The sequence below is a fragment of the Typopeltis vanoorti genome, chromosome 16 (assembly GCF_054136105.1).
Source record: "Typopeltis vanoorti isolate ZY-2024b chromosome 16, IOZ_Tvanoo_1.0, whole genome shotgun sequence".
Classification (NCBI taxonomy): Eukaryota; Metazoa; Arthropoda; class Arachnida; order Uropygi; family Thelyphonidae; genus Typopeltis; species Typopeltis vanoorti.
The window spans coordinates 37013026-37039900 of record NC_143564.1 but is presented as its reverse complement, the minus strand read 5'-3'; the positions used below and the strand labels follow the sequence as shown (position 1 = coordinate 37039900).

The following is a 26875-nucleotide window of genomic DNA, read 5'->3' as shown; positions in this document are numbered from 1 at the left end:
TCTCCATTTGTCATATATTGAAAATTTTCACTTGCATCAATTTTATAAAACTCTTCTATTATCTTAAAAGTTTCTATCATGTTCCCTTTTTTCTGCCTATCAACCAAGCTTTATAACCCACAAACAAAAAACAAGAAGATGAGCAACCTTCAACCTATCCCTACGAGGATAGGTTGAAGGTTTGTGGTTTATTCCTGTGGAATAAACCTGGTGACAGGTTTATTCCACAGACCTGTCATCATCTTCATCATTTGTCTCTGAATTCTCTCTACCACCTCCTGGTGTCCAAGAAACCCAGGTGGCCAAATCTGTGCCCAGTAGTCAAGATGTGATTGACACATAGCCTTATAAAGGGGGATAATAACTTCCCTATCTTTACTTGTTAGCATTTTTCAACATCCAAGTAATCCTTTGAACTATTTTACCAAATTTTGCAATATGCCCTCTGAATTTCAACTCTTTCTCCACCATTATCACCAAGTCCCTAGCCTCATCAATCTCCTGCTAGCCCATACAATGAATATGATACACTGTTAAATGATGTTAATTATTTAAATTGAATGTCTGCTGCGCCTTTGTAAAATATTAACTTAATAATTTATTTTAACTTAACTTCACCTTGTCTTGACTTTACCTTACTTTACTCTGTTCAACTTCACTAAGTTAAGACTATCAACTGCAAAACTTTTCAAAGTTAATCCTACCATGACTAATTCTGTTCCCCCCCCCTGCTATTAAACAAACCTTGTGGTATAAGTATATTTAATGTATGCAGTTCCCCATTCTCATACAAATCAAATTAGAAAATTTATTCTATTTTCAACTGAGCTATCTAATTGAATAAATATTGTTTGAAAGTTAGGGCGAGGAAAAACAGAAATTAATCACTAAATATGCAAGTCGTGACTATTTGTACTATAATGTGCCTGCAGGTTAGAATTTTTTTGGAGATAGTGCATTAGCTAAAGAACAGGCCAGGTAGTTAAAAATCAAAAACATTTATTTTAAAACTAGACAAGAAGTACATTACACATGAGATACTGTGCAATTATTTCACTTAATCCTTTAACAAGCAAGTAATGCAATTTGTATGACAAAACTCACAATGAACACAATTACTGGGTTAACTTGTTAGACATAAACTATGCACATATAAACAAGTTAGCAAAATCTTTCCCATGAAGACAGACTTAATAATTGTAAGCATAGGTTTCTGTGGTTTAGCAGTTCAAAAGAAAGATTTCGATATTGTGACCACATGTTTATTAAGATAAATAAAGATAAACAAACCCGACAAGTTTCATATGTCGTTTGACTTACATCTTCAGGATTTAAAGGTAACTAAACGTTTAAACACAAGAAATGAGAAATTACTCAAAATAGTCCATCAGATGTTGTTATGGCAGTCTTTTGTTATGCAACAAAAACCAGAGCCTAATTCTACACCAAGTTTGGTCAGCATTCATAAAAAATATACCTAAGTCAGACTGAACATCCCCTAGTCCTACCACCACCAGTCCTGTTCTCAAAAATATCCCCTCAATTAATCCTATAGAAACCCTTCAGCAATTTGAATGTCTCAATCATATCTTCCCTTTTCCACCTATCAACCAATTTTTGCAACACACAACTCTTCAACCTGTTCTCATAAGGTTCATTCCATAGATCTGCTATCATCTTGGTCACTCGCCTCTGGATCCTCTCAACCTCCTCCCCATCAAGAAGAAATCTAGGGTGACCAAATCTGGGCACAGTAGTCGAAATGGGGTCTTATTAAGGCTCGATACAGAGGAACAATAACTTGCTTGTCTCTGCTCAAAGTATTTTTCAGCATCCAAGTGATTTGATGAGCTGATTTAGCCACTTTTGCAATGTGCCCCCTAAACTTCAACTACCTATCCACCAACATTCCCAAGTCCATGGCCTCATCAATCTCCTGGAGTACAGTTCCACCAATGTGATATACTGCTGCTAATCTTTTCATCCCAAAATGCATAACCTTACATTTTGCCACATTAAATTGACATCTATTTTCCTTAGCCCAGACCTTCAATCTATTCAAATCATCCTGCAAAATGTTGACATCTTCTGCATTCACTATTGCCCTACCCAACTTTGCATCATCAGCGAACAAATGAACTGTTCCTCTCGGATCCTTCCCTATATCGTTAATGAACAAATTAAATAGCAGTGGTCCAAGAACAGAATCCTGCGGCACACCACTAGTCACAGGCCGTCTTTTGGACTCTACTCCTGAGTAAACTACTCTCTGATATCTCTCCATCAACCACCCTCCTATCCATCTCACCAACTGTATATCCATTCCCATATGTTGCAGTTTACGGATTAGAATTCCATGTGGTATACTGTCAAAGGCCCTAGCCAGGTCCAGTAGAATCACTATAAACCCATTATCCCTATCCAGTTCAGCCAAATGTAACAGGAACACTCATAAGTTGTCTTCTGAAAATAAACATATACAGGACATGAATATTCATGTGTGATGGTAGAACCTAGTAATGAACGAGTTTAAGATTTATTTTAAACATGTTTGGAAACATTATCAGTGATGATAAAGATGATCATTTTATATGCTTAAGGATAACTTTTTTTTTAATGTTCATTAACAGTATATAACAAAAACATTTTACTTACATAAGCACCAGATGTGATAACCTTTTCCCATTCCTTTTTATCTAATGCGTCTTTAAAAGATTTAAAAAACTGAAACAAGATAAAAAAAATCAGTTCAAACTAATTATGAAGCTCAAACCATTCAGCATTTTTGAAATGAAATGCCAAAATAGTGGTTTCTTCTTAAGACTAACAAAAACTTGAAACACATGCTTTATGGTCAAAATTAGCTTTATTGCACAAGTATATTAAATATCATTCAATTACAATAATTTAATGCTAGGATGGGGTAATGAGGAAAGCAATGTTTTTTTTTTTTTTTTTTTTTTTTTAAGCAGAAAGTTAACAAATCTATTAACATGGTTGCTAATAAATGAAGTTTTAGTTGCATTAAAAAAGGATAATGTGCTTTCAATCAGTTGCTTTAGATGCTATTTGAATTCATCATACTTATTCATACAAACACTGACTGAACAGAATTTACACCCATCAAAATACAGAACTGTTTAATCTTTCTAACAATGAGATTTTTTCCCAATGGATTTTTTGTAAGTCATCCAAAGGATAGTCCAAATGCAGACAAATGCTTTTGTCAAAAGGATTAAAATAATCTTTATGTTCTTTTCTCATATATGCATATCTTTCTTTATTTGATGTATAAAATCTATTTAAGTCACTTGCTTCTCTTGTGTTTATTAAATTTCTTATCAGTATAAATAAGCTCACTATAACCACTCAAAAAACATTTGTAGTAAGGAGAAAATAACAGCGTACAGATAATGCAAGGATTAATAAATGTGACAACAGCATTTGAATACAAATAATTTGAAGAGAGAAATATTCAGTTGTTTGCTGATGATGCAAACTCGGGTATGGTAACAGTTAATCAAGGTGATGTAGAGAGTTTGCAGTATGAGCAAAATACAATGAATGTCAATTTAATGTGGAAAAGTGTAAAGTTATGCATTTTGGATACAAAGATTACAAGCTGTGTATCGCATTGAGGGAACTGTACTCCAGGAAATTGATGAAGCCAGGAATCTGGGAGGAGTAGTAATAATAGATAAAAAGCTGAAGTTTAGATGGTATGTTGCTGGAGGAATGGTGAGAATATCTATGTAAGTGTGACAGTGTTATGTAACTATGTTAATGATGGAAATGGACATATCACTGGAATGATTATGAAGAGATAATGATTTCGACTTTGTGTTCATCCAGTTCGTACCCAATCCAAGTGTGCAAAGATGTGCATATATAAGACACTAGAGAAGAACAGAGATCTGAAAGTTGTCCAACAGTGTCACACACACTACAGACAAGAGTATACAAAAGAACATGCACGTAGCTTATTATTTCTGTATATGAATGCTAGGAGTATCAGAAACAAAGGGATAGAGTTTGTTACCTTGGTCAATACATTGGGACCTCAGATTGTAGGCATTAGTGAGACCTGGCTATCAGAATCAGACATACTAACTGGTATCGAAGTATTTTTAGGAAGGATAGACAGGATAGGAGAGGGCATGCTGCTAATATCAGATAACTTGAATCCAGTTAGAGTTGAGCCAAATTAGCTTAATTAGCTGTAGTATACATTCTTTATTAGAATTAGAAAGTTTCACTTTCTTTTTGGGAACAGATCTTTTATTTAAAATTTCATCAGAAATAAGTTTTAAGTTAATTCCTGGTACTCTTATCAAAAATCAAAACAGTATTTCTTTTTTTTTCCTATCACTATGTGCTATAATAAATCTACTATGGTTTTAACATCTCTTTTATATGTCACTGTTGAAGTTTTCTTCTATATTCTAGATGTGCCTGAAGCTCCAACCACCTAGCTTAATTTTTTTTTCAATTTTTTTTCTTATATTACTTTTGTCTTTGAGTAAATCGAGATCACCAACTTATTACTCTCTACTTCTAAAGTTATTTATCTTGACTATTCTTTTCTGAGCACTTAACCAAGGACCATGTAGCGTCAAATTTTTGCACTATACCAGACAAATATTCATCTATGTATTCTGTTCTATTCCCTCAGCCATACGGCTGGTGGGAATAGAACTTCCCTATTCCCACCAGAATTTCCCTAGCATGGTAGCATATAGCTACCATGCTAGGGAAATTATTATGCGTAAGGTGGTTTCCTGTTGCCTTCTTTATCATACTATATCCTATGACTGTAGCCTGTGTGTTCACGGGGCCAGTTTGTCTGCTTGTGGGATGAAAAACCCCAGATAAACGGGTAGAAAAAAAACAAACCTGCTGTCCATGCCCAAGACTGGCTAACTTGGCTATGGCTGAGGAAGATCCTGAAGCTCCTTGCATCGTTGACAGGAATCGAACCTGTGAGACTCCTTCCTCAAGTATATGGTTGCAAAGCGCATAGCCACTAGGCTAACTGCGAGGACCATTCATTTATGTAAGCAACCAGAATTTACAGAATCTAAATGTAGATCACTAGGAAAAACTGGATTAAAACCAAAGAGTGCAAAAAATGGCTTTATTTTCAATACCAGAATGCATTTAAGAATGTGGCAAATAAAGTCTAAGGGTAGAAAATGATCCCAGTCTTTAATCTTGTCATAAGCCCAGGTAAAGAGTACTAGTTTATTGTCTTATTCATTCTTTCACAAAGACCATTACACTAACATCTATAGGCTGCTGTGAACAACTCTTTATATGCAAAATCTTACAAACTTGGAGTAACAATTCACAGGTAAAGTTTGGTCCCCTGTCTGTCAACAGTGTTTCTGGGGAAACCATACTTAGATATATTTCCATCAATAAGACACTTTGAAAAAGTATCTGTCTTTTGTCTTTAACAGCAAAAGATTCTGGGTATCTATTTGACATATCAACCACAAAAAATATGTATTTATTTCCTTTTCCTGATGGCAGTAGAGGTCCTAATATATCAGCTGAAATATGCTGAAAATGTCTAACAGATATTTGTACTGTTTGCAAAGGAGCCATGCCTTTAAAAAGATTTCTCAGCTGACAAGAATGGTGACACTGAACAAACTGTTTGACATCACTGTGAAGTCCTAGCAAAAAAATAACATAATTAATACGCTGTAAGGATTTACCAAATTCTACATAACCTGCCAAACTAGATGAATGATGTTCATCAGGTGACAAACTTCAGTTTCATCCTTAGTAGGAGCACACTGTGCTGATATTTCAGTAGAACACTTAGGGGGACTCCTTACAAAAGTCAATTCCACATAATGAAATTATTCCAGAAGAATAATCACAGGAATACTTATACAAAAATAAAAATTGTTCTCCTAAAACAACATGGAATACATTACTGGATAGAGCATTCAAAACCAATAATTCATGTGTCACAGTAAGAGAAAAATCAGGAAATAATATATCTACAGAGATTACTATTAAATTATTTAAGGAATTTACAATGTATACTGGAATATTAATTAAAAGAAACTTTAATAAATACGTCCTATATTTCGGCAATGTCACACTGCCATCTTCATGGGAACATACAACAATGACACATGCACGCAGGAACTACAAAAAGCAAATGAAGCAGAAGAGAGAAAACTACTGTTGTTCCTAGAGTCATAAAGGTGCCCCTGGTGGACTATATTGGGTTGAATATAGTCCAACAGCCCTTTACTGTTGGGCTGAAGTTCTCAAGATGCAAGCTTCCAAATTTGGGGCAGTCTCATATATCCAAATTTGTTGAGGTTTGGAAAGTTTTTTAGAGGCCGATTCCATGAACAATCTTTCATATTTAAATTTGCTGTGGTGTATTAACATGGCTTTCTTCCAACGTATTCTGTGGCAGGTATCCAGAGAATGGTCTGCAAGCCCAGAGTGGCTGTACTGGTGAAACTGGTAGTCTTTGTGTTCCGAAATCCTGACATTTGCTGTCCTGCCTGTTTGGCCAAAGTAGGACAGTTTACAGTTGCAAAGGACCTGGTATACCCCAGGTAGATCTAGGGGAAGTGGTTGGGCTTTGGTGGAGCAGATAAAGGATGCCAATTTTTTATGGTTTGTAACAAGAAGTCAGGTCATATTTTTTTTAACATTTTGGTTAACTTTTTAGAGGTGCCCCAGATATAGGGAATGCTGATGGATTTAGTGTAATCTTTGTTATGAAGGGGGGGAGGGGGAGTTAACTAGTTTTAATATTTTTTGGGGATTGTAGCCAGTGGTGAGCTATGGAAATTTTAACAAAGGGTTTGCAACATCGAGCAAAAAAAAAGCCATATTTCATACAAAAACTTTTATTAATATAGTTTGTGTACAAATGCCTATCAAAAAGTATGAGGGGACAATCAACCTGTAAAGGCTATCATTTTTAAACAAATATTTCATGATCTAAACATGAAATACTTGCACACAATCATCTGTGCTAATTTATCTTACATAAGAAAAACATTTTTTAACTATCAAAATATAATAAGAATAAAATCTTTTATAATCACACAAATGCAATAGTCCGCATGTTTTGTTTGCGATAGAAGTTTTTATGACAAACAGTCTATAAATAATAAATAAATATTATCTAAACACAATAACATTGAAATACATTATATTTCTCTTTTGTTTTTATACTTCAAGTGATAACCAACAGTACCAATCAAGGGGCATTTTTTTATAATCCTATTTATTTATATGTGATTACCAAAAGTGAATTCTTATTTGTAAAATGGTAGTAACAGTAACTATAATATTTTATTTAATAAAATCACTTTCAAGACGATGAGATGATTTTACATGAAAAAAAAAAAATACTGTCTGGTGCACATTTACCCAGAAAAAAACTCACTCCTTTACAGGTTAACATTTACAATTACTTTAAGGAAATACTTATGACAACAGCTGCCACACCTCATTTCCTTCCTTCTTCATGTCTTGTGTTCTTCTAGGAGGATCTATAGCCGAGCGATGATTTTCTAGAAAAGATTTGACATAGGGATTCGGATTAAATTCATTCAAGGGTTTCCCATTTATACATATTGTCATTAAATCCAAAATATGTTTTATAGTGAGAGAAGATCTATTCGTCGTTACGATATTATTCATCATACTAAAAGCTCGTTCAGCTTCAGCGCTGCAAACTGCAATTGTTGTCATAATCATTTTGGCTTTCTTCACAGTGCTGGGAATTTCGTTTCATAACTTTCCAGTCAAAACCATTTCCACTAAATCTCTAAAACCATTAATTTTAATTTCATATTTCAAAATAAAATTTAAAGAACTTATTCTCTTTTCTCCTTCTAACCATGGACACGTAACTTCTTCCATATTCCATGTTTCAGGATAATATACGTTTAAAATGTTTTTCAGTTCTTCATCTTCCAAATCCTCATAATTTTCATTTTTTTTGTTTAAAATTACTTCGCTGCATTAATCTATCCTTTAAAGACATTATAAGAGAGTTTAGTAATGTTTCTCACGGAAGTTTGTGAAATCTGATTTTGCTTTCAATTGCTATTCCTTCACATTCTTTTGATTTAAAAAGCTCTTATATTTATCATTCGATGCAAAATGCTAACATAAAGCTGGGTAATTCTCCACACAACAAGAGTCATTCGTAAATTGCAAGCTGCCCATCGTGGTCCAAACAAGGCCGATCTTTTTAATTCTCGTTGATTTTTTGCCAATTGATGGTATAAAAAGTATATAATTTATCCATAAATATTTCAAAACGATTTATTTCTTTAATGTTTTTTTTTATAGAATTGTCTATTTCTAATTGTAAACGATGAACTACGCAATGCCAATTACAATGTTGGGAAAATTTTTGTAGAAATTTGATTGCAATACCTGATTTGTTTCCTAACAATACACTAGCTCCATCAGAACAAAATGCAATGTGATGATTTTTTAAATAGTTATCAGAAAATCCATATGAATTTAAAGTAGCAATTATAGTAGCATGTATACATTCTGAGGTGGTATTTTCAAGTTCTACAAGATGTACAAAAATCATACATGGTTTAGTGAGCTCAACTTATATGTGAATAACTAAAATACTTATTTTCGATAATGTTGTCGATTTGTCTGCTATTACAGAAATTTTGCAATTTTGTCTATTATTTTGGAAAATATTTCTAATTTTATTTGTTTAGAAATATGTTCAACTATTCTAATTCCTGAGAATCTAGAATGCAATGATAATCCTAGATCAATACCATTTTTAATTTGCAGCTTGATTAAATCTGGTAGATCAGACATTGGTCGGTTTCTCTTCAACAAACTATAAACAGAATTAAACATTTTTGAAGTTATCAAAATTTCTTTTTCATTTAGTTTGTCAATTAAATTTGGTAATATAGATTTGCTACATTCTTCATTTATTTTTATGATTTTATTATGAGCAAATGATTCATTATGTTTGGATAACTTTTTATGCAAAGATGTGGTTCTTGTGTTCGTAGTGTTTCCATTCAGTTCTATTTTCATTTCTACCCATTCCTTTGATAGCTGACAACTTTTTTCCTCCTTCAACACCTAAGTTTTTATATTTTGAGCAAACATGACATCATAATTTACCATTTTTAACTTCTAACCACTTATACTGCATTTTGAAATACGATGCTTGCTTCTCGTTCCAGGAAAATCAGGTAAATGATTTTCTTTTTCTCCTCCAACCTATTGCATATTCATTGAATCAATGTGCGTATTATCTTCAACTTCATTTTTAACTGCAGCAGAATCAGCAGAATCACTTTTCATTATTTTTTCTTTCCCAAAAAAATTTAATAAATCTGTCTTTTCATGTTTCAAGGGTAAAAATACTTTTACAATTATAAAAATAAAATTTGCTGAATATATAGTTTTTAAATTTATTATTATGTTTAAATTTTAAACACAAACAATTGTTATACATCAGTGTACCGACGAACACAGAACTAATGTCCAGTGGAACAACCCATTGATGACAGTTTTATGAACATTTAATTGGCTACTGGTTTTACTTTACGATTGGCTACCAGAAGTGAGAAGGGTAAAGATAGCACATGGCTTATGTTATTTTCAAACTTGGGCGCATTCGTTGAAAGGAGTTGAAACAATAATTCCAAATAATCTATACACTGCCGAATTTTTGTTAGGTTACCGTATAAGTTTGTCGCTTAATACATTTCAAAAAATTGTTGTTTTTTTTTTGAAAAAATAAAAAAGTAAACAAGAACAAGGGTCTTGCAAATTTGAGAAAATTTTAACAAAGGGCTCGCGTGAGCCCCTTATAGCTCACCACTGGTTGTAGCCATTGGCTAAGAAAGTGTTAAGGATGTGGTTTAGTTCAGTGGTTAGGGCATTGTCATCTGAACAGATTAATTTTGCCCTGTCATATAGTGTTTTTATAACCCCATATTGTTGTGGGGGGGGAGATTGCTGGTGAATGTATCTGCCTGTATGGGTGGGTTTTCTGTAAACAGAGAAAACCAAGGATCCATCTGGCTGGCGAGTGATTAGCGTGTCTAGGAAAGGGAGACTGTTGTTTTCCTCTTTTTCCAAGGTGAACTGGATTCTGGGGTGTTGGTTGTTTAAGTGTCTTAAGAAAGGGTGGAGTGTATCTGAGCCATACATGGCTACCAACATACAACCAACAAATTGAGTTTTAATGGGGCATGTGCTCTACATATCAAAACTATACCCTTTAAATCTTCTCAAGAGAATTTAAGCCTCTCCCCCCCCCCCCCAAAAAAAAAAGTTTCTTCCATGTATATCTGCAACATCACAAATTATTAGGGCCTTGGAAAAGTTAAATAATCATGTAAACTAATGAATAAAAAGAAATGATAGTCTCTCTTAAAGGACTGCTCTATTTAGAAAACTTATCACTAGAGGTCCAACTGTCTTATTCATAATGTTTCTTCCTCGAAGCTGGACTGCAAGCAAGAGCATCTTTACTGCTTTAAATCTGAAAATCTTTATTCTCTTCAATGTGATCTGTTCTTTTTAAGAAACAACAACAACAAAAAAAAAAAATATGCTGAATGATAAACAATGAAATTAATATGATCCTTTATCATTTACCTTATAAAAATATATATACATTTACCTCTGGTTCTCTTCCTTCTCTGAAGGAAAACTTGATGCAATTATAAGGACTATAATGAATAGGCCCCAATGGCTTTTCTCCCTGAGGTAGGGCTAAAAGATGGACAATTACCTTGGCACTATATATGAAAAATAAGCATGTTAGGTGTGCAAACAATTTTTTTTTTCATTTGTTTAGGAACATGAATAAATAAAATGTTTGACACATTTATGTATCAGTAACACCATTAATATGGAATGGTTAAACTATTATAAAGATTTTATAGATTCCTTTATGATTTACACATGTGGTTCCACTATTTTTTTCTTAACTTTCATGTTAACTGACTGTGACTAGAGGTGACAGATTTAGATGAGCTAGTAGATAGCTGAAGAAAAGTAGTGGCAATTCTGCCACCACATTTGTTCTTTGTGTTGTGTCATGGAGATGGTATGATGTGCATTAGTCAATATACCATATTAATGTCAGGACTTTAACAGAAGCCCTAAACAAAAAGCTGAGAACAACACAACATCGCATGGAGAGAAGTATGCTAAAAATAACATTAAGAAATAGGAAGACAAATACCTAGATAAGATCTTAAACAGGCATCATGAATATTGTAAAATACATTAAAGTGGAGATAGGCTGGTCATATTGCCAGATGCAGTGAAGAGAGATGGGCTAGAAAAACAACAGAGTGGAGACCACTGGATGGAGCAAGACAAAGAGGAAGCCTGAGAAGAAGGTAGTGGGATGAATTGGAACAAATTGCAGGAGTGAGATGGATGGGAGAAGCAGAAAACCGAGTGGCCTGAAAATTCATGAAAATTCAAAGACCTTCGTCCAGCAGTGAACAGAACCAAAAGGTTGAAGAAGAAGAATGTCAGAAGTATACATTTAAGTGAAGACACAGAGAATGCCTATTCAGTTATTCAAAATACAGGGTGTCCACATTGGACCTCCCAAAATTCAAAGAATGGTACAAAATCGAAATGTGGAAATATGTAAGGTTTGGGTTGTTCAAACATTCCAGAGACTCGACAAGTTTCATCCGGAATTTTTTTTTACAAAAACTTGGTGAATGTTCCTTCTCATTTGTACAATTTTGACACCATGGTTCATACACATTGAAACTAGGGAGGTCCAATGTGGACCCCCTGTACATTCACAAAACCTGAACTAGTCACAAAGAAAAATAATTCCTCCCTTGCATGTTAGGCTCAATGGCCAGTCATGAGCAAGTAACTTAGCTTATTCAAACCTAATTAATACTCTAATAAAGCAGTTTATCCTATCTGCATTATGTATTATGACTATTCTGTCAATTGCATGTATTCTCCTGGCCAGTTTGCTTGTCTTGTGGTGAAAAGCCATAATAGAGGTTCTTTAAATCCTAGATGGGATATGAACCCGCTTTCAAACTAAAGAGCATCATCAAAACTGACTAAGTTATAGAGGCTCTCAAATAATCTGAGAGCCAATTACATTGTGTAATTGACTCTAGAATTTATCAATAATCCAAATTCCCAAAACACTTATACAGCTGTGAATATTCAAGATAAAAATCTTTTGTGAATTTCTAGTCTTTAGGTAGTTTTCGGTATTGAGACCACATATTAATATAAAGAATTTTTATTAAAAATAAAAACCAACAAGTTTCGTTTGTCATAAGACTTACGTCATCGGGTAATGGTATATAAAGGTTTAACGCAACAAAAGCTTATTCACAATTAATTACACATTAGATGTTTTTTTATAACTTCACAACTGTCAAATAATTGAGAAACCCGAATACAAACAATATATTCGTTGCTGTATGCATGTTGGAACATTGCAAGTTGTTGCCACATTCTGTGGCTCATGAGTGCTATATCCGAGGTCCAAGTCAATTAAATTTTTGATGAAAGTAGACCACACTTGATGTAAAATCAAGCCTTGATTTTTATTGCTGTGTAGGGATCCTAAGCATTAGTGCAGCTTCTTTAAATTTCCTTGTGAAACAGTTATCAATATATGACATATTTGTCTGTTGCCAGAGTACTTGATGGCTAGTAGTGACTGTGTGGAATGCTAAGCCTGATTTGTGTTCCCTTCTTTTTTTGACGTCTTTTACATGCTCAGACATGCAGATCTCTCCTGACCTTTCCTTCTGGCCTACACAACAAATGCCACAAGAGCAATGAATCTAGACACCTGGTTTTTTCATGGGGCAATGTGATGGTTTTGGTGGATGTAGGAATCTTGATATTTTTTTGTAAAGGTAGAAAAACCACTTTTATGTTGTACTTGCAGAGCAACATAGTAAATTTGTCTGCGACATTTTTGATATACAGCAGCGTGATTGCATTCTTGAAATCTTGTATAAGTAAGGGAGTTGCAGGAACTGTATTAAGAATTTTTTTGATCATCTTGTGTTCAAAACCATTAAGTGCAAGGTTCTGTGCCAGGTAGTGTAATTCTTCATTTCTCTTCATCAACATGCTAGATATATTGTATGATCTGTCCCTCAAAGTTTTGATTATGCCTATTTTTTGCAATGGATGGTGGTGTGAAGCAACATTTAAATATCTTCCAGTTGCCATGGTTTTTTTGTATATGGAGAAGGATAACCTTTTTTTCTCTTCATTTACTTCAATAAGGATATCAAAGAAAGGTAAGTTTTTGCTGTTCTAGTTCAATAGTCTTCTTCTTCTTCCTAACATGGAATTTAGGCCATGTGGCCTGATCCGGTCTCATGCCATCTCTTTCTTGGTCTTCCGATTTAGTAAATTTTATATTTGGATACAAATTGCTTAGATAATTTTTAAAAGCAATCAGCTCATGTACTGTTCCTGACCAAATGACAAAATTAAAAAGGCTAGAGCTGGAGAAAGAGGGTTCCCTGTCTTTCTCCAAAAAAAATCACCCCATGAAAAAACCTATGAGATTCATTGCTCTTGTGGCATTTGTTATGTAGGCCAGAAGGAAAGGTCAGGAGAGATCCACATGTCTGAGCATGTAAAAGACGTCAAAAACAAAACGAACACAAATCAGGCTTAGCATTCCACACAGTCACTACTAGCCATCAAGTACTCTGGCAACAGACAAACATGTCATATATTGATAACAACTGTTTCACAAGGAAATTTAAAGAAGCTGCACTAATGCACACAGTGTAATAAAAATCAAGGCTTGATTTTACATCAAGTGTGGTCTACTTTCATCAAAAATTTAACTGACTCGGACCTTGGATATAGCAAGTGTGAACCACAGAACGTGGCAACAACTAGCAACATTCCAACATGCATACAGTAACGAATATATCGTTTGTATTTGGGTTACTCAATTATTTAACAGTTGTGAAGTTATAAAAAACATCTAATGTGTAATTAATTGTGAATAAGCGTTTGTTGTGTTAAACCTTTATATACCATTACCTGATGATGTAAGTCTTACGACGAACGAAACTTGTCGATTTTTATTATTAATAAAAATTCTTTATATTAATATGTGGTCTCAATACTGAAAACTACCTACAGAACTGCTTAACCACAGAAACCTATGTCTATATCTGGTCTTTACTTTCTCAAGGTAATTACACCAAAGAGCAATGTGATCTCAAATTTAATTAATATTTTTGGAATAATTTATTATTATTGTATGGGTACCTCCATGGAGTCCAGAGACTCATCGTGGGAGACTGGTGATGAGTATTTCATATCTCTGGACAATCTATCATACCTCTCCTTGAACCCATTAACAGACAAAGTCACTCGATGATAAAAAGTTAGTTAGAAAATTACTAAGGCATGACTACCCATTCTTGAATTTTCTGTTTAACCAATTCTTCAATTATTTTACTAGCATGCCTGAGAGGAGATGCTCTTGGAACATGATACCCATTCAAAGAGTGACCAGTCTCCTTGACAGTGTCTCCCAGATACCACTATCCAGACTCCCTCCCTGGCCAGCTACTGATTGGTCTATAATTTGCCACTGCAATCTTAGAACCTCCCTTATGCAAGAGAATTATTGTGCCTTCTTTCTACTCTCTTGGAACTCTACCAATATTGAGATTTAAATTAAAGAGCCTAGTGAGAGGCATTGCCAGTTCCCTTGCACATTCCCTTAAAACACAAGCTGATATTCCATCTAATCCTACAGTTCTATTTACACTAAGATTCTGCAATATCCTCAGGACCTCCAATTCATCCATCTCTGTTCTCACATGAGTCTGTTATATATATCACAGCATTAACCTCACTCGAATGATATACCTTTGTAAAGTGGTCACTCAGTAACTCAACTATTTCATCTGCTTCTGTCACCTCATCACCATCAGCACTCACTCTTATTTGCCACATAATGAAAGAACTGGTTGGAATTTCCTTTGGTCTGCTCAGCTAGTTTCTTCTTGTAATCTAATTTTGCATTCCTTACCATGCTGATCACATTTCTTGCCTGACTCTTGTAATGTTAATGAGCTTGCTAGTTACCTTTCTCCTTATATACCTACACAACAATTTTTTTTTTTTTAGCTAATGCTTAATGATACTACTCATCCATCAACTCCTACCTGATTTACCCTCCTTACCTTAGCATATGCATAATATTGCTTCCTCTAGAAGCTCCTTAACTACCTCCTATGCACTACAAACATGTTTCCTTTGCCGAGATTGTGGGTACATCCAGCACACAGGCCTGCCGTCAGTTAGTGCACAAGCCCAACCTCATTAGTAATGAGTCAAGAACATTCCTAGTAAAGTGGTGCATGATCCTGCTGCCACATACTCTGCCAGATAATGGCTGGAGAGGGAGTCTGGATAGTGGAATCTGGGAGGCACTGTCAAGGAGACTGGTCACTCTCTGAATGGATATCATGTTCCAAGAGCATCTCCTCTCACTGCACATCCCCACTCTATCTTTCCATTCAACCAAGAATGAATTAATGATGACTCTTACAAACAATGACAGTGACACTGCAACAAAAAAAAAAGGAATCTCCTACATAAACTAATCCCAAGAAAAAAATACACATTACATCCAATCACTACATACAAACCATTCTGGAACTCCTCAATAAAAACTCACTTTTCAATTCATGTAACTAACATCCCCTGCATTAATACTCAAAATAAAAACATTCACCATCACTAGTAGTCATCTAGCCTATACCTCTTGAGAAACCCAAATAGCATCCTACTGACCACCTCAAATGTCCAAATTACACACATCACAATTCATTTTGTGTCAAGGGTGGTACCTGCACCTTTGTGAAATCATACATTCCAATGCCAGAGTGGCTAATTTAGAATATCCTGGTTTCAAACCTTTCTTCTGGATTAAGGACATTCACTGCCTCATTTAGCAATATTCATTTGCCATTCTCCAAACTCAGATAACCACTTAGACCTCTTCACATTCCTTTCTGTGAAACTCGACCATTTGCAATCCTGCCATCCAGACTTCAAAATACACAATTCCAACTGGCTCCCCTTTTCCAACACCACCAACCAAGCAGGACAAGTGGCAGAAATCTCTGTCATAAGTAATGACCTAACACAAATCGTCCATCTACCTATATGGATTCCTGATAATCTTCTCTTTCTCTCCCAAAACTCTGGATATCTTTTTAACCAGCACTCTAGAGGTGACCTCTGGTGTATCCTTCCAGATATACTGCAGAACAAGTCAGAAAGTATCCTTGTTGGTCTTCCCCCATTCTACCAAAAATCCTTGACTATGTTACAAGCCCCGAGTTCAAACAGAGAGTGTACCAAAGCAGTTAAAGAAAAAATTCAGCTTACCAAAGGTGGCTTGTATCAAGAACCCCAGATCACACTCTTCCTATATCAAAGCATGCAAACAAATGCAAAGCAGTTATTAGCAAATCTAAATCTGAATTCAATAAAAGCTAACAGTAGAAAATTTGTCTTCTATTCAAATGGAAGCCAGGCTTCTGGTCTCTTGCAGGCCATTAAATGCAACTTCTGCTCACCTGCACTTTGACCTCTCTCTCATCCTGATGGCACACTGTTACTTCATCCAAAGAACCCAAAGATAAAGCTTACCTCCTAGCATCACTCTTTTCCTCAAACTCTTGCATAGATGATCAATGGAAATCACTTAATGCTATACAGGAATCTGAGCACTGAATGCTCCTGTCATTTTTTGATAAAAAACATCCAAAAATTACTAAATAACTTGAACAATAAAAAGTCTTCTGTTCATGATGGCATCTCTCCAAATCTTTTGAAACATTGTGCTCAAGAGCTAACAACCTGTCCTGTATCATCTCTACAATCTATTATGTTGGGTGGTTCGTAAATAAGTTCATTCGGTTTTTCAGAGTGGAATGAAACATGTTTTATTTAATATACGAGGTAGTATCAAAACGTTTCGAGACTAGGTTTGTAACACACCAACAGATGATAGCACAAGGCAGCACGCACAGTCACAGGAAGAACCTACCTTCATAAGTCAGTGTGCCAAAAGATATCGTCCTGTGTACATCGGGAGCTGTGCAACTCAGGGGCAGACTTAGGCACGGGCTTCAGCCCAGAGCCCCATTAAACCAAAGGGCCCCCTTTGCAGTCAAAATAATAAAAACAATTTAAATTACAAATTTAAGAAAAAATAAATTATATTCTAGGTACGAAAAAAAATTTTTTCATATCTATGTAACGTTAAAATCATTAATTTGCAACATTATTGGATTTGAATTAAATATCAAATATCAATGTTTTAAATGACAGTAAATACGGCTCTGTCTTCTATCGCCTCTGTCTGTAGTCGGTAAAATCAAAATATACTTTGTCATCTGTCAATTATGCAAATAATATAGCAACGTCAGAATGAGAGTGCAAGTCTAGCTCATCCAGCTCATCTAAAGCTTGTTAGCTTAGCGTAGCTCTCACATATATACTTTCTGCTCTCACCGTTTGACATTTGAGGTTATGTATAGTACAGTATAATTGAATATTAAATAGTCATTTGTTCGGTGAAGTGTACTGTTCAGGTGTTTCGTTTCTTCACTGGTAAGTATCGCCAAAGTTTACTAAATACTAAATAAATATACATTAAACGTTAAACAACCTAATATGGTGGTGGATTTTTTTTATAAATAAATACCTAAAAAATGTCTGGTAGAAAATATAAAAGCGGAGCTTAAAAACGAAAAATGCAATTAAATAGAGAAAAAGAAAGAAGTAAATGTGCCAAAATTTCAAATTTTTTTGTATTGGAAAATAAAAATGAAAATCTAAATGATATAGATGCAGTAATAAGCGAAAGAGAGAATAAATTAACCTAAGAGAAACAGAAAAAACAACAAGATGTATATAACAATAACGAAGAATTACTAGGCCTAAAATCACAAGCGAGAACCTCTAAAAACAATGTTGACGTTGACGGACATTCAGTATCAGATAAAAATATACAAGACCTAATGCAGAGTTGCTTGCTAAATATGCTGATATAGATGTGTGGCCTACATTGCTAAATGATAATTTTATTAATCACTGTCTCTCACATGAAATGACTTATTTCCAAAATAAAGATCCAAAAAATATATATCCAGTTTCAACAAGGTATTACAAAGAACAAAACAGATCATTTTCAAATAAGTTCTTTCCGAAAAAAAAATTAAAAATGGTCAATTACTGGAAAGGTCTTGGTTGTGCTATTCTACCAGTATGGGAAGTGTTTTTTGTCTAGTGTGCAAACTTTTCTCTGAAATCCCTTCTCAATACACAACCGGATTCTCTGAATGGAAACATATAGGACCATGTTTAGAAAGTCATGAAAATTCTAATGAACATAGGAAATCATTGTTAGTATGGTTAACACGTAAAGAAAATAAATCTGTTATTGACACACAGTTGCAGGAGCAACTAAGAAAAGATACAGAATATTACCCCAATGTCCTAAAACGTGTTAATGCAGTTGTGAAATATTTAAGTGTAAGAGGCTTATCATTCAGAGGTCACGAGGAAAAATTTGGCTCTCTGCACAATGGTAATTTTATGGGGTTCTGGAATTACTAGCAGAGTTCGATCCATTCAAGCACAAACATATCCAACAATGAGAACTGTCGATCCATTCAAGCACAAACATATCCAACGACCAAAACCTTTCACTTTGTACTTATCAAAAACAGTTTATGAACAAATAATATAATACAGATGACTCAATTGTGATGGCCTCGACACAAGATTTGTCCCACAATGACCAACTAGCTATAATAGTACGATATTGTTTTGAGGGAAAAGTGTATGAAAGATGTGTATCTTTCATTAAAATTTGTAGTCACATTGGCCTATCTTTATTCAATTCCTTACAAGAATTTCTAGAAAACAATGGACTGCCATTGGATAATTGTAGAGGACAGTCTTTTGACAACGCGGCAAATATGTCCGGCCAATGCAATGGTGTGCAAGCACGTCTCAAACAAAAAAATAAATATGCTGATTATGTGCCATGTGCTGCACATTCCCTAAATCTAGTTGGAGGAGAAGCGATTAAAGTTGCAAACTCAAATTGTGAACTTTTTTGGAATAGTGCAACAAATATATGTTTTCTTTTCTACATCTACCCATAGGTGGGAGCACCTAAATCGTGAAACAAAACTAAAATTTTCGATAAAAGGTTTAAGCCAGACTAGATGGTCTTGTTACAGTGATATCATGAACATATTAAAAACGTTTAGTAACAATATAGATGAGAAACTTGATTTTCGAAGAGAGGCACAGAAATTATATAATGATTTGGCGAAACTTGAAACTGTGATTTTAACTGTTTTTTGGAAAGAAATTTTAGAGAGATTCAATTTAGTTAACAAAAAAGTTCAGACCCCAGGCTTAGACATATGTGAAGGTGAGAAATTGATTACGTCATTTGAAGTGTTCGTGAGCAACTTACAAGAAGAATCAAATCAGAAACTAAACGAATACGAGGAGACAGCCAAAAAATTAAGTACAAGTGTGGAAAAAGAATACAGTGATTTAAAAAAAGAGACGTATTACTTCAAAATTTTCGGAAAAATCTAGAGAAAGTTTTGCTAAATGAAGCAGAAAAATTTAAATGGCATACGCTATACATTGCATTAGATAAGTTGATTATGGATTTAAACAGAAGAGGCCATGTCTACAAGGAATTTAGCTTAAGATTCAAATTTTTAATGGATCTGCAGACATTAATATCGAAAATATTGATTTGGAAAGTGCACGTAATGTTATTGATTATTATTCGGATGATATAGACGAACATTTAGTCAATGAATGCATTCAGTTAAAATTCTACTTATAGACTAAGCCAGACTCATATGACTCATGCGGTGATATATCCAAGCTAATTTATGAAAAGAAACTTGTCGATGTTTTTCCGAATTGCTATACAATCTTAAAAATTTTTTTGGCATTGCCAATCACCAGCTGTGAGGCGAAGTGATCCTTCTCCAGACTGTCCGTTATAGAAAACAAATATAGGACAACAATGACGAATGAAAGCTTAAATTATTTATCAATTCTTTCCATAAACTGTGATTTAACCAAAGAATTATAATGTGATGATCAAATAAAAGAATTTTCAGTGCAAAAATGCAGAAGAGTTACTCTTTAAATGTCTCTTTAATATATTAAAAAAACTTACATCATATAACTCCTAGAATGTTTTATTTTATTTTTAAGAATAAGTATTATTATTATTTTTTCTTAGTCTTTATTCTTGATGTGAGAATTTGTTGTTTCGTTTTTTTGTTTGTTACTAAAAGTAATACCTAATATATTTTATTTTTTATTTATGTTTGATGTTTGTTATGTATACAAAACCTTTTTTCATTATAACTGTATATAAAAGTTTGTATATCCAAGTGTATCAAATAAAATGAAAAAGTTCTTCAATGTAAGTTGCCTATAATTTTTTCTATTAAAAAAGGATTAAAAAAAACAGTTTATCAACAAAATGGCAAATGAGTTGCCACAACTAACCCAAACTTGGGTTAATTTTGGTTAATTGGATAGGTCCCCAAAGTTAACGGTCTGCCACTGGTGCAACTGATGCTATTCTGACCACCTGCGTAACCACATCTGCAATTTCATCATGGACAGCAAGTTAGAACAAAGAGCAAACATGAAATTCTGCATGAAACTGGGCAAATCTGCCACAGAGACGTTTGACATGATTCGGCAAGTTTACAGCAATGCTGAAATGAGTCGTTCAAGGTGTTTTGAGTGGAATGTGTGCTTCAAGAGCAGAAGAACATCACTGGAAGACGCTGAGAGATCAGGAAGACCTTCAACGAGCTGAACGCCCAAAATTGTCGAAACCATTCGGCAACTTGTGCATGAGGATCGTCGGAGAACACTCCACAACATTGCTTCCATTGTCGGTGTGTCATACGGAACAGTCCAGGCAATCCTCACGTGTGATTTGAACATGCGGCGTGTTGCTGCCAAGTTTATCCCCAGGCTGCTGACCCAGGAGCAGAAGGAACACGCCGTCGAAGTCTGCCAAGAACTCCGTCAGTGTGCCGTGAATGACCCATCCTTCATGTCGAGGATCATTACTGGTGATGAAACTTGGGTGTACAGGTACGACCCTGAGATGAAGCAACAGTCTTCACAGTGGAAGAGCCCATCATCTCCACAACCAAAAAAGGTGAGGCAGGTCCACAGCTCGACCAAGTGGCTCGTCTTTTTCAACATTTGCGGCATTGTGCATCGAGAATTCGTCCTCAGGGGCCAGACCGTCAGTAGCAAGTTCTACTGCCAGGTTTTAAAGCATCTGAGGGAGGACATTTGGCAAAAGTGACCAGATCTGTGGTGCGTGAAAAACTGGATGCTCCATGAAAACCATGCACTATGTCACTGAGCTCTCCTCACATGCGAGTTTCTCACCAGATTTGGCTCCTGCAGACTTTGCCCTCTTTCCGAAGATGAAGATCCAGCTCAAAGATCACCGTTTTGACACCATTGTGGAGATCCAGCGCGAATAGCAGAAGGTGCTTGACATGCTTCGAAAAGAAGACTTCCAGGACATATTCCAGAAATGGCAATAACGCTGGGAGTGCTATATGGATATGCAAGGGGATTATTTTGAAGGTGATAGTGCGTAAATGTAGATAAATAAAGTAATTTCTTGTAAACAGAGCTAGTCTCGAAGCTTTTTGATACCACCTCGTATATAATACATACTAGTCAGTTATATATTGACCTCTTGCCATCTGTCCACCAACTTCATTATGCCACGTTCATAAAACTCTTGAGGTTTATTGACAAAAAAAGGATCAAGGTGTCTTTTGACAGTCTCCTCATTAGCGAAGGTTTATCTGTTCAGAGAATTTTGCAACGATCAGAATAAGTGGTAATCGGAAGGTGCCAAGTCTGGTGAATACGGAGGATACGGCAAAACATCCCAGCCAAGACATAACAATTTACTCCAGGTTGTTAATGATGTGTGGGATCTGGCATTGGCGTGGTGAAAGACATCTTTTTGATTTGCCAATTCAGGACGTTTTGTACTAATTGCACTGGCCAGTTGTGTTAACTGTGAGCAATAGACAGTTGAAATCAATTGTTCTGCCTGATGGCAACACCTCATAGTGGACAACACCTTTATAATCCCACCACAGAGTGCATGATCTTCTTTGGGTGCAATCCCGCTTTAGAGGTTGTTTGCGGTGGTTTGCTCGTGTCCCCATGATCTTTTACGTAGCACGTTATCATACATAACCCATTTTTCATCTCCTGTAATCATCTGCTTTAAAAAATGGATTGTTTTCTTGGTGACATCCCAGCGAATCATAGATGGATATGCAAGCAATCATATTGGCCTCACTCAATACATGCGGCACCCAAACATTGAGTTTTGAAACATATCCCAGCTTGTGCAAATGGTTTTCAACACTTATATGGGATATGTTCAGTACTGCAGCAATCTCCCACACTGTTTGCGATGGATTTTTGTCGACAATAGCCTTCACAATACTCGAATCAACCTCGATCGGTCAACCAGCATATCACTGACGTCGAAATCTCCAGAACGGAATTTGGCAAGCCACTTTTGGCACACGCGTTCTGTTAAAGCACCATCCCCGTATACGCTGCATATTTTTTTTTATGGGCCTCCACAGCTCATTTGCCTTTTTTGAAATAAAAAAGCAAAATATGCGGGTAATGTACGTTATTTCCTTCCATTTCTAAAAATATGTTGCACACACACGCAACTGAAGTAGGCCGAACGAAAATTCACTGAAAGGTTATGTGAAATATCACCTTTCAACTGTGCAATAGTAGCGACAGGCGAAGCGGCATAAACTTGTACTAACATGTAAACCGAACAAACTTATTTGCCAACCCAATACATAGCTGGTACTTATCCCAAGATACATGGAAGCAATCTGGGGAGGGGAGGGGGGAATAGTCTGCCATGAAACTACTGGCTAATCAACATCGCCTCAGTTCTCTTCAAAATATGAGCATTGATGACTTTCTCCAAAATGGAGAAAGCCATCAATAGCCAACCTCTCCACAAAAACATCAATTAATCAGCAACCACTAGTATGGATTCGCCATTCAAGATCCACAGTGACCTCTTAGATTACGATGGTGGTCTGAAAAGTTCTCAGCCTCGACCATTGATGGCAACACTATCAGCAAGATTTTTTTTTCCTAAGTTGGTACATGTGTCATAAGCATCCATGTGAAATTGCAAGTCATTCTATCAAGTAGTTTATTTTATACAGCTGTCTGAAGCAAAAGTGATACTCAATTTTATCCATTGAAATGGATAAAATTGAGTATCATGGGATTATAAAATTCTTTGTAAAAGAAGGTTTAATGCCAAAAGAAATTAATTTGCAGTTCATAACAGTTTATGGGCACTCTTCTCCTTTGTTTTCGACAATTAAGAAATGGGCAGCCGAGTTTTAATATCGCCGTACCAGCCTTGAAGATGATTCACCTAAAGAACGTCCAAAAGGTGTAACAACACCAGAAATCATTGATCAAGTGCACGATATGGTATTGGATGACCGGCGAGTCAAAGTGCCTGAAATTGCTGAGACTATAGGCATTTCAAAAGAACATGTAGGATATGTTTTGCACGAAGAATTGCAAATGAAAAAGCTTTGCACAAGATAGGTGCTGCACTTGCTCACAGCAGATCAAAAACACACATGAAAATCTCTGAACAGTACTTGGAGCTGTTTAACAAGAATAAAACTGATTTTGTGCATAGATTTATTAGACTTGGATTCACCATTACACGCCAGAAATCCAACAGCAGTCAAAACAGTGGATAGAAGCCGGTTGTTCAGTGCCAAAGAAGACAAAGTCGGTTCCATCAGCAGGAAAGGTCATGGCATCGGTGCTTTGGGATGCTAAAGGCATTTTGTTTTTTAATTATCTTGGGAAGGGTAAAACAATAATGGGGGAGTATTATTCCAATCTTTTAACCAGACTAGATGAAAAAATTTGTGAGAAAAGATCCACTTTGCAGAAGAAAACAAAATAATCTTTCATCAGGACAATGCACCTGCCCACAAAGGGGTTTTGGCAATGGGAAAATTAAGGGATCTGCACTATGAATTGTTGGAACATCCACACTATTCCCCAGATTTGGCTCCCTTTGACTTCTATCTCTTCCCAAAACTAAAACTCTTCCTTGTTGGTCAGCGTTTTTATTCAAATCAATAGGTGAATGCAGCCGTAGAGAAGGCGCTGGAGCACCGCCGGAATAAATGTATTAGTCTTAAGGGAGATTATGCTGAAAAATAAAAATATTTTTGAAATTATAAATTCGTTTTTTCATTGTTAGGCCGAGAACTTTTCAGACTACCTTCGTATATCACCCACCACTGGGGATACACGCTATGGAAAGGTCAGAGAAACTTGTGCTGTCACTGTTGACATTTCCAGAGTTTTTGACTGTGGCATCGAGGACTGTTATACAAATGGTCATCATTTGATCTATCTGCCACTCTCTGTAAATGTGTTTCTAGCTTCCTTTCTAGTCATTCACTGCATGGTCATAGTAGATGGCTCCCTCTCTTCAAGTTTCACTACCAATTCAGGAGTACCTTAGAGCTCTGTCATATCACTTACTCCTTTTCCTGCACATAAATTACCTATTCTCAATCACCACTAATCGTATCCGCAGCTCTGCAGTGGAAAGAAATATTCTCCATTTGTACTACACATTCCACAAAACAATGCAGTGCATAGATATCTCTAGAGTCAAGACCATCTATAACTAGTGCCTTAAACTGATCTACACATATGGTCATCTTTAATGCCATCAAAACAAACACAGTGTTAAACAGTAAATTACATGATAACTACAATAATCTTAATGAAATTAAAGTACAGATATTTCATTAAAGATAATTACTGTGGTCACCATGTAATTTGTTTATAATCATGCCACAGGTACCTTTAAAGATTAACCACAGTGTTGCCTTTTCTATGCAAAAGAGGGTTCATCTATGCCAGTGGTGTTCAACCTTTTTTACTACGCGAGCTACTTTTCTATAAAAAGTTATTCGATGATCTACTCTCTTATATATAAGTTATTCGGCAATTTACTCTCTTATATAGATCACGTTCTCCCAACCTGATATCTGATTACGCACAAATAAACAACTGAAAATAAACAACTAACTAAAAACTGTTTATTTAAAAATTTATTTATCACTTTTAATTATTTTAATACAACAAAAAAAAAAAAAAATATTGGAATGAAATATTTATTTCTCTGTTTTGGAAAACCAAAGTTAGAAAAAACAACAGGTTGATTAAACTCACAAGTTACAGGAAATGCGGGTTGATTAAAAAAAAAAAAAGAAGTTAATGTGAAATTTGGCATTGTTTGGAACTCGCAATATATTCATAATCAAGTTGATATGAAGAAGTGGCCAATCACAAACAATCATCCAAATGATCATTTGTAATTTGGTTTCTTAATTGATTTTTTTATGATGGTCATATTTGAAAAAGCAGATTCTGACAAGTATGTCGATCCGAAACACTACAGAATTTTTCGCGCAATATCAGTTAATATTGGGAATTTTTCATGTGCATACTTCGAAATGACTTCATTGTTTATTGATTTTAAACGTAAACTATTCTGAATGTTTATTATCTCAAGTTCTACTTCAGCTTGGTTTATATCAAACAGCCTACTAATTTTATTTGAAATTTCTGTGATGTTCAAGTTTTCTTGAAATGGATTATTGATAAAAGATATAATCATTTCAGTTTTATTAAAATCTTTAAATCTTGAATTTATTTCTTTCTCAACTAACTCTATTTCACAAATAAATTCTGTTAAATCACAGCGAAGCATTTCTTGATTTTGTTCAAAAAATTTTAATAAATATGGGAGATGTCTAAATTCGCGGTCATTTATATTTTTCTTTAATAAAAGTGAGTATTGTTGGAAAGTTTTTATTGATCTTAACATGTCAATTAAATTTTTATCTGTACCTTGTAACTCTAAATTTAAATTGCTTAATTGCATATAGAAATCTACTAAAAATGATAAGTGTAACATCCATCTTTTATTAATCAATTGTGGATAAATATCTCCTTTTTCATCAAGAAAAATTTTTATCCTGTAATTTAAATAACCGCTTTGCAGGGCTTTTCCTCGAACAGAATTTACAATTTTAAATGTAATATCCAAAACATCTTTTGTGTTTAATCTTTTACTACACAGTACTTGTTGGTGAATAATACAGTGGTATGATAACAAATCTGGATATTTGTCATTGTTTTTACATAATGAAATGAAGCCTGATTTATTACCTATCATTGCAGGAGCACCATCAGTAGTAATAGACACAAGTTTAAAAAGCGGAAGTTTGTGTTGTTTCACAAATTCATCAAATGCCGAAAAAATATCTTCTCCCCTAGTCCTTCCCAATAATGGTATAATTTTCAAAAGTTCTTTACTTGAATAATCTTGAAATACCATGCAAATAAATACCATTAACTGAGCAATATCAGTGAAGTAGTTTGATTCATCAAATTGTAATGAAAACGTAACGCACTGGTGAATGTTTGACATTAACCTGGCCTGGAAACTTTTCTCCAGGAAAATTGGAACTCTTCCTTTCGGCAATCTGAAACCTTGTCTGCAGCCTAGAAGTAGTCTCTCTCTAGCAACGTCTCGAACTGAGAAGCTCCTTTCTGGAAGTGGAAAACTCCTCTCTCAAGCAATGTGGATCCAGGCAGTCTCTCTCTG

At 35.1% G+C, this 26875-nt stretch overlaps 1 protein-coding gene across 1 annotated transcript in view; it reads right to left on the bottom strand.

Annotated features, from left to right (window-relative positions):
- Nucleotides 1-26875, bottom strand: part of Vps36 (vacuolar protein sorting 36) — a 211821-nt gene that overhangs the window by 127735 nt on the left and 57211 nt on the right. Inside the window, exons 4-5 of the mRNA XM_090406161.1 lie at nt 10673-10790; nt 2656-2724 (exon numbers count right to left, since the gene is read on the bottom strand). Of these exons, the coding sequence (XP_090262287.1) occupies nt 2656-2724; nt 10673-10790 (187 nt within the window). The remainder of the gene's footprint in view (nt 1-2655; nt 2725-10672; nt 10791-26875) is intronic.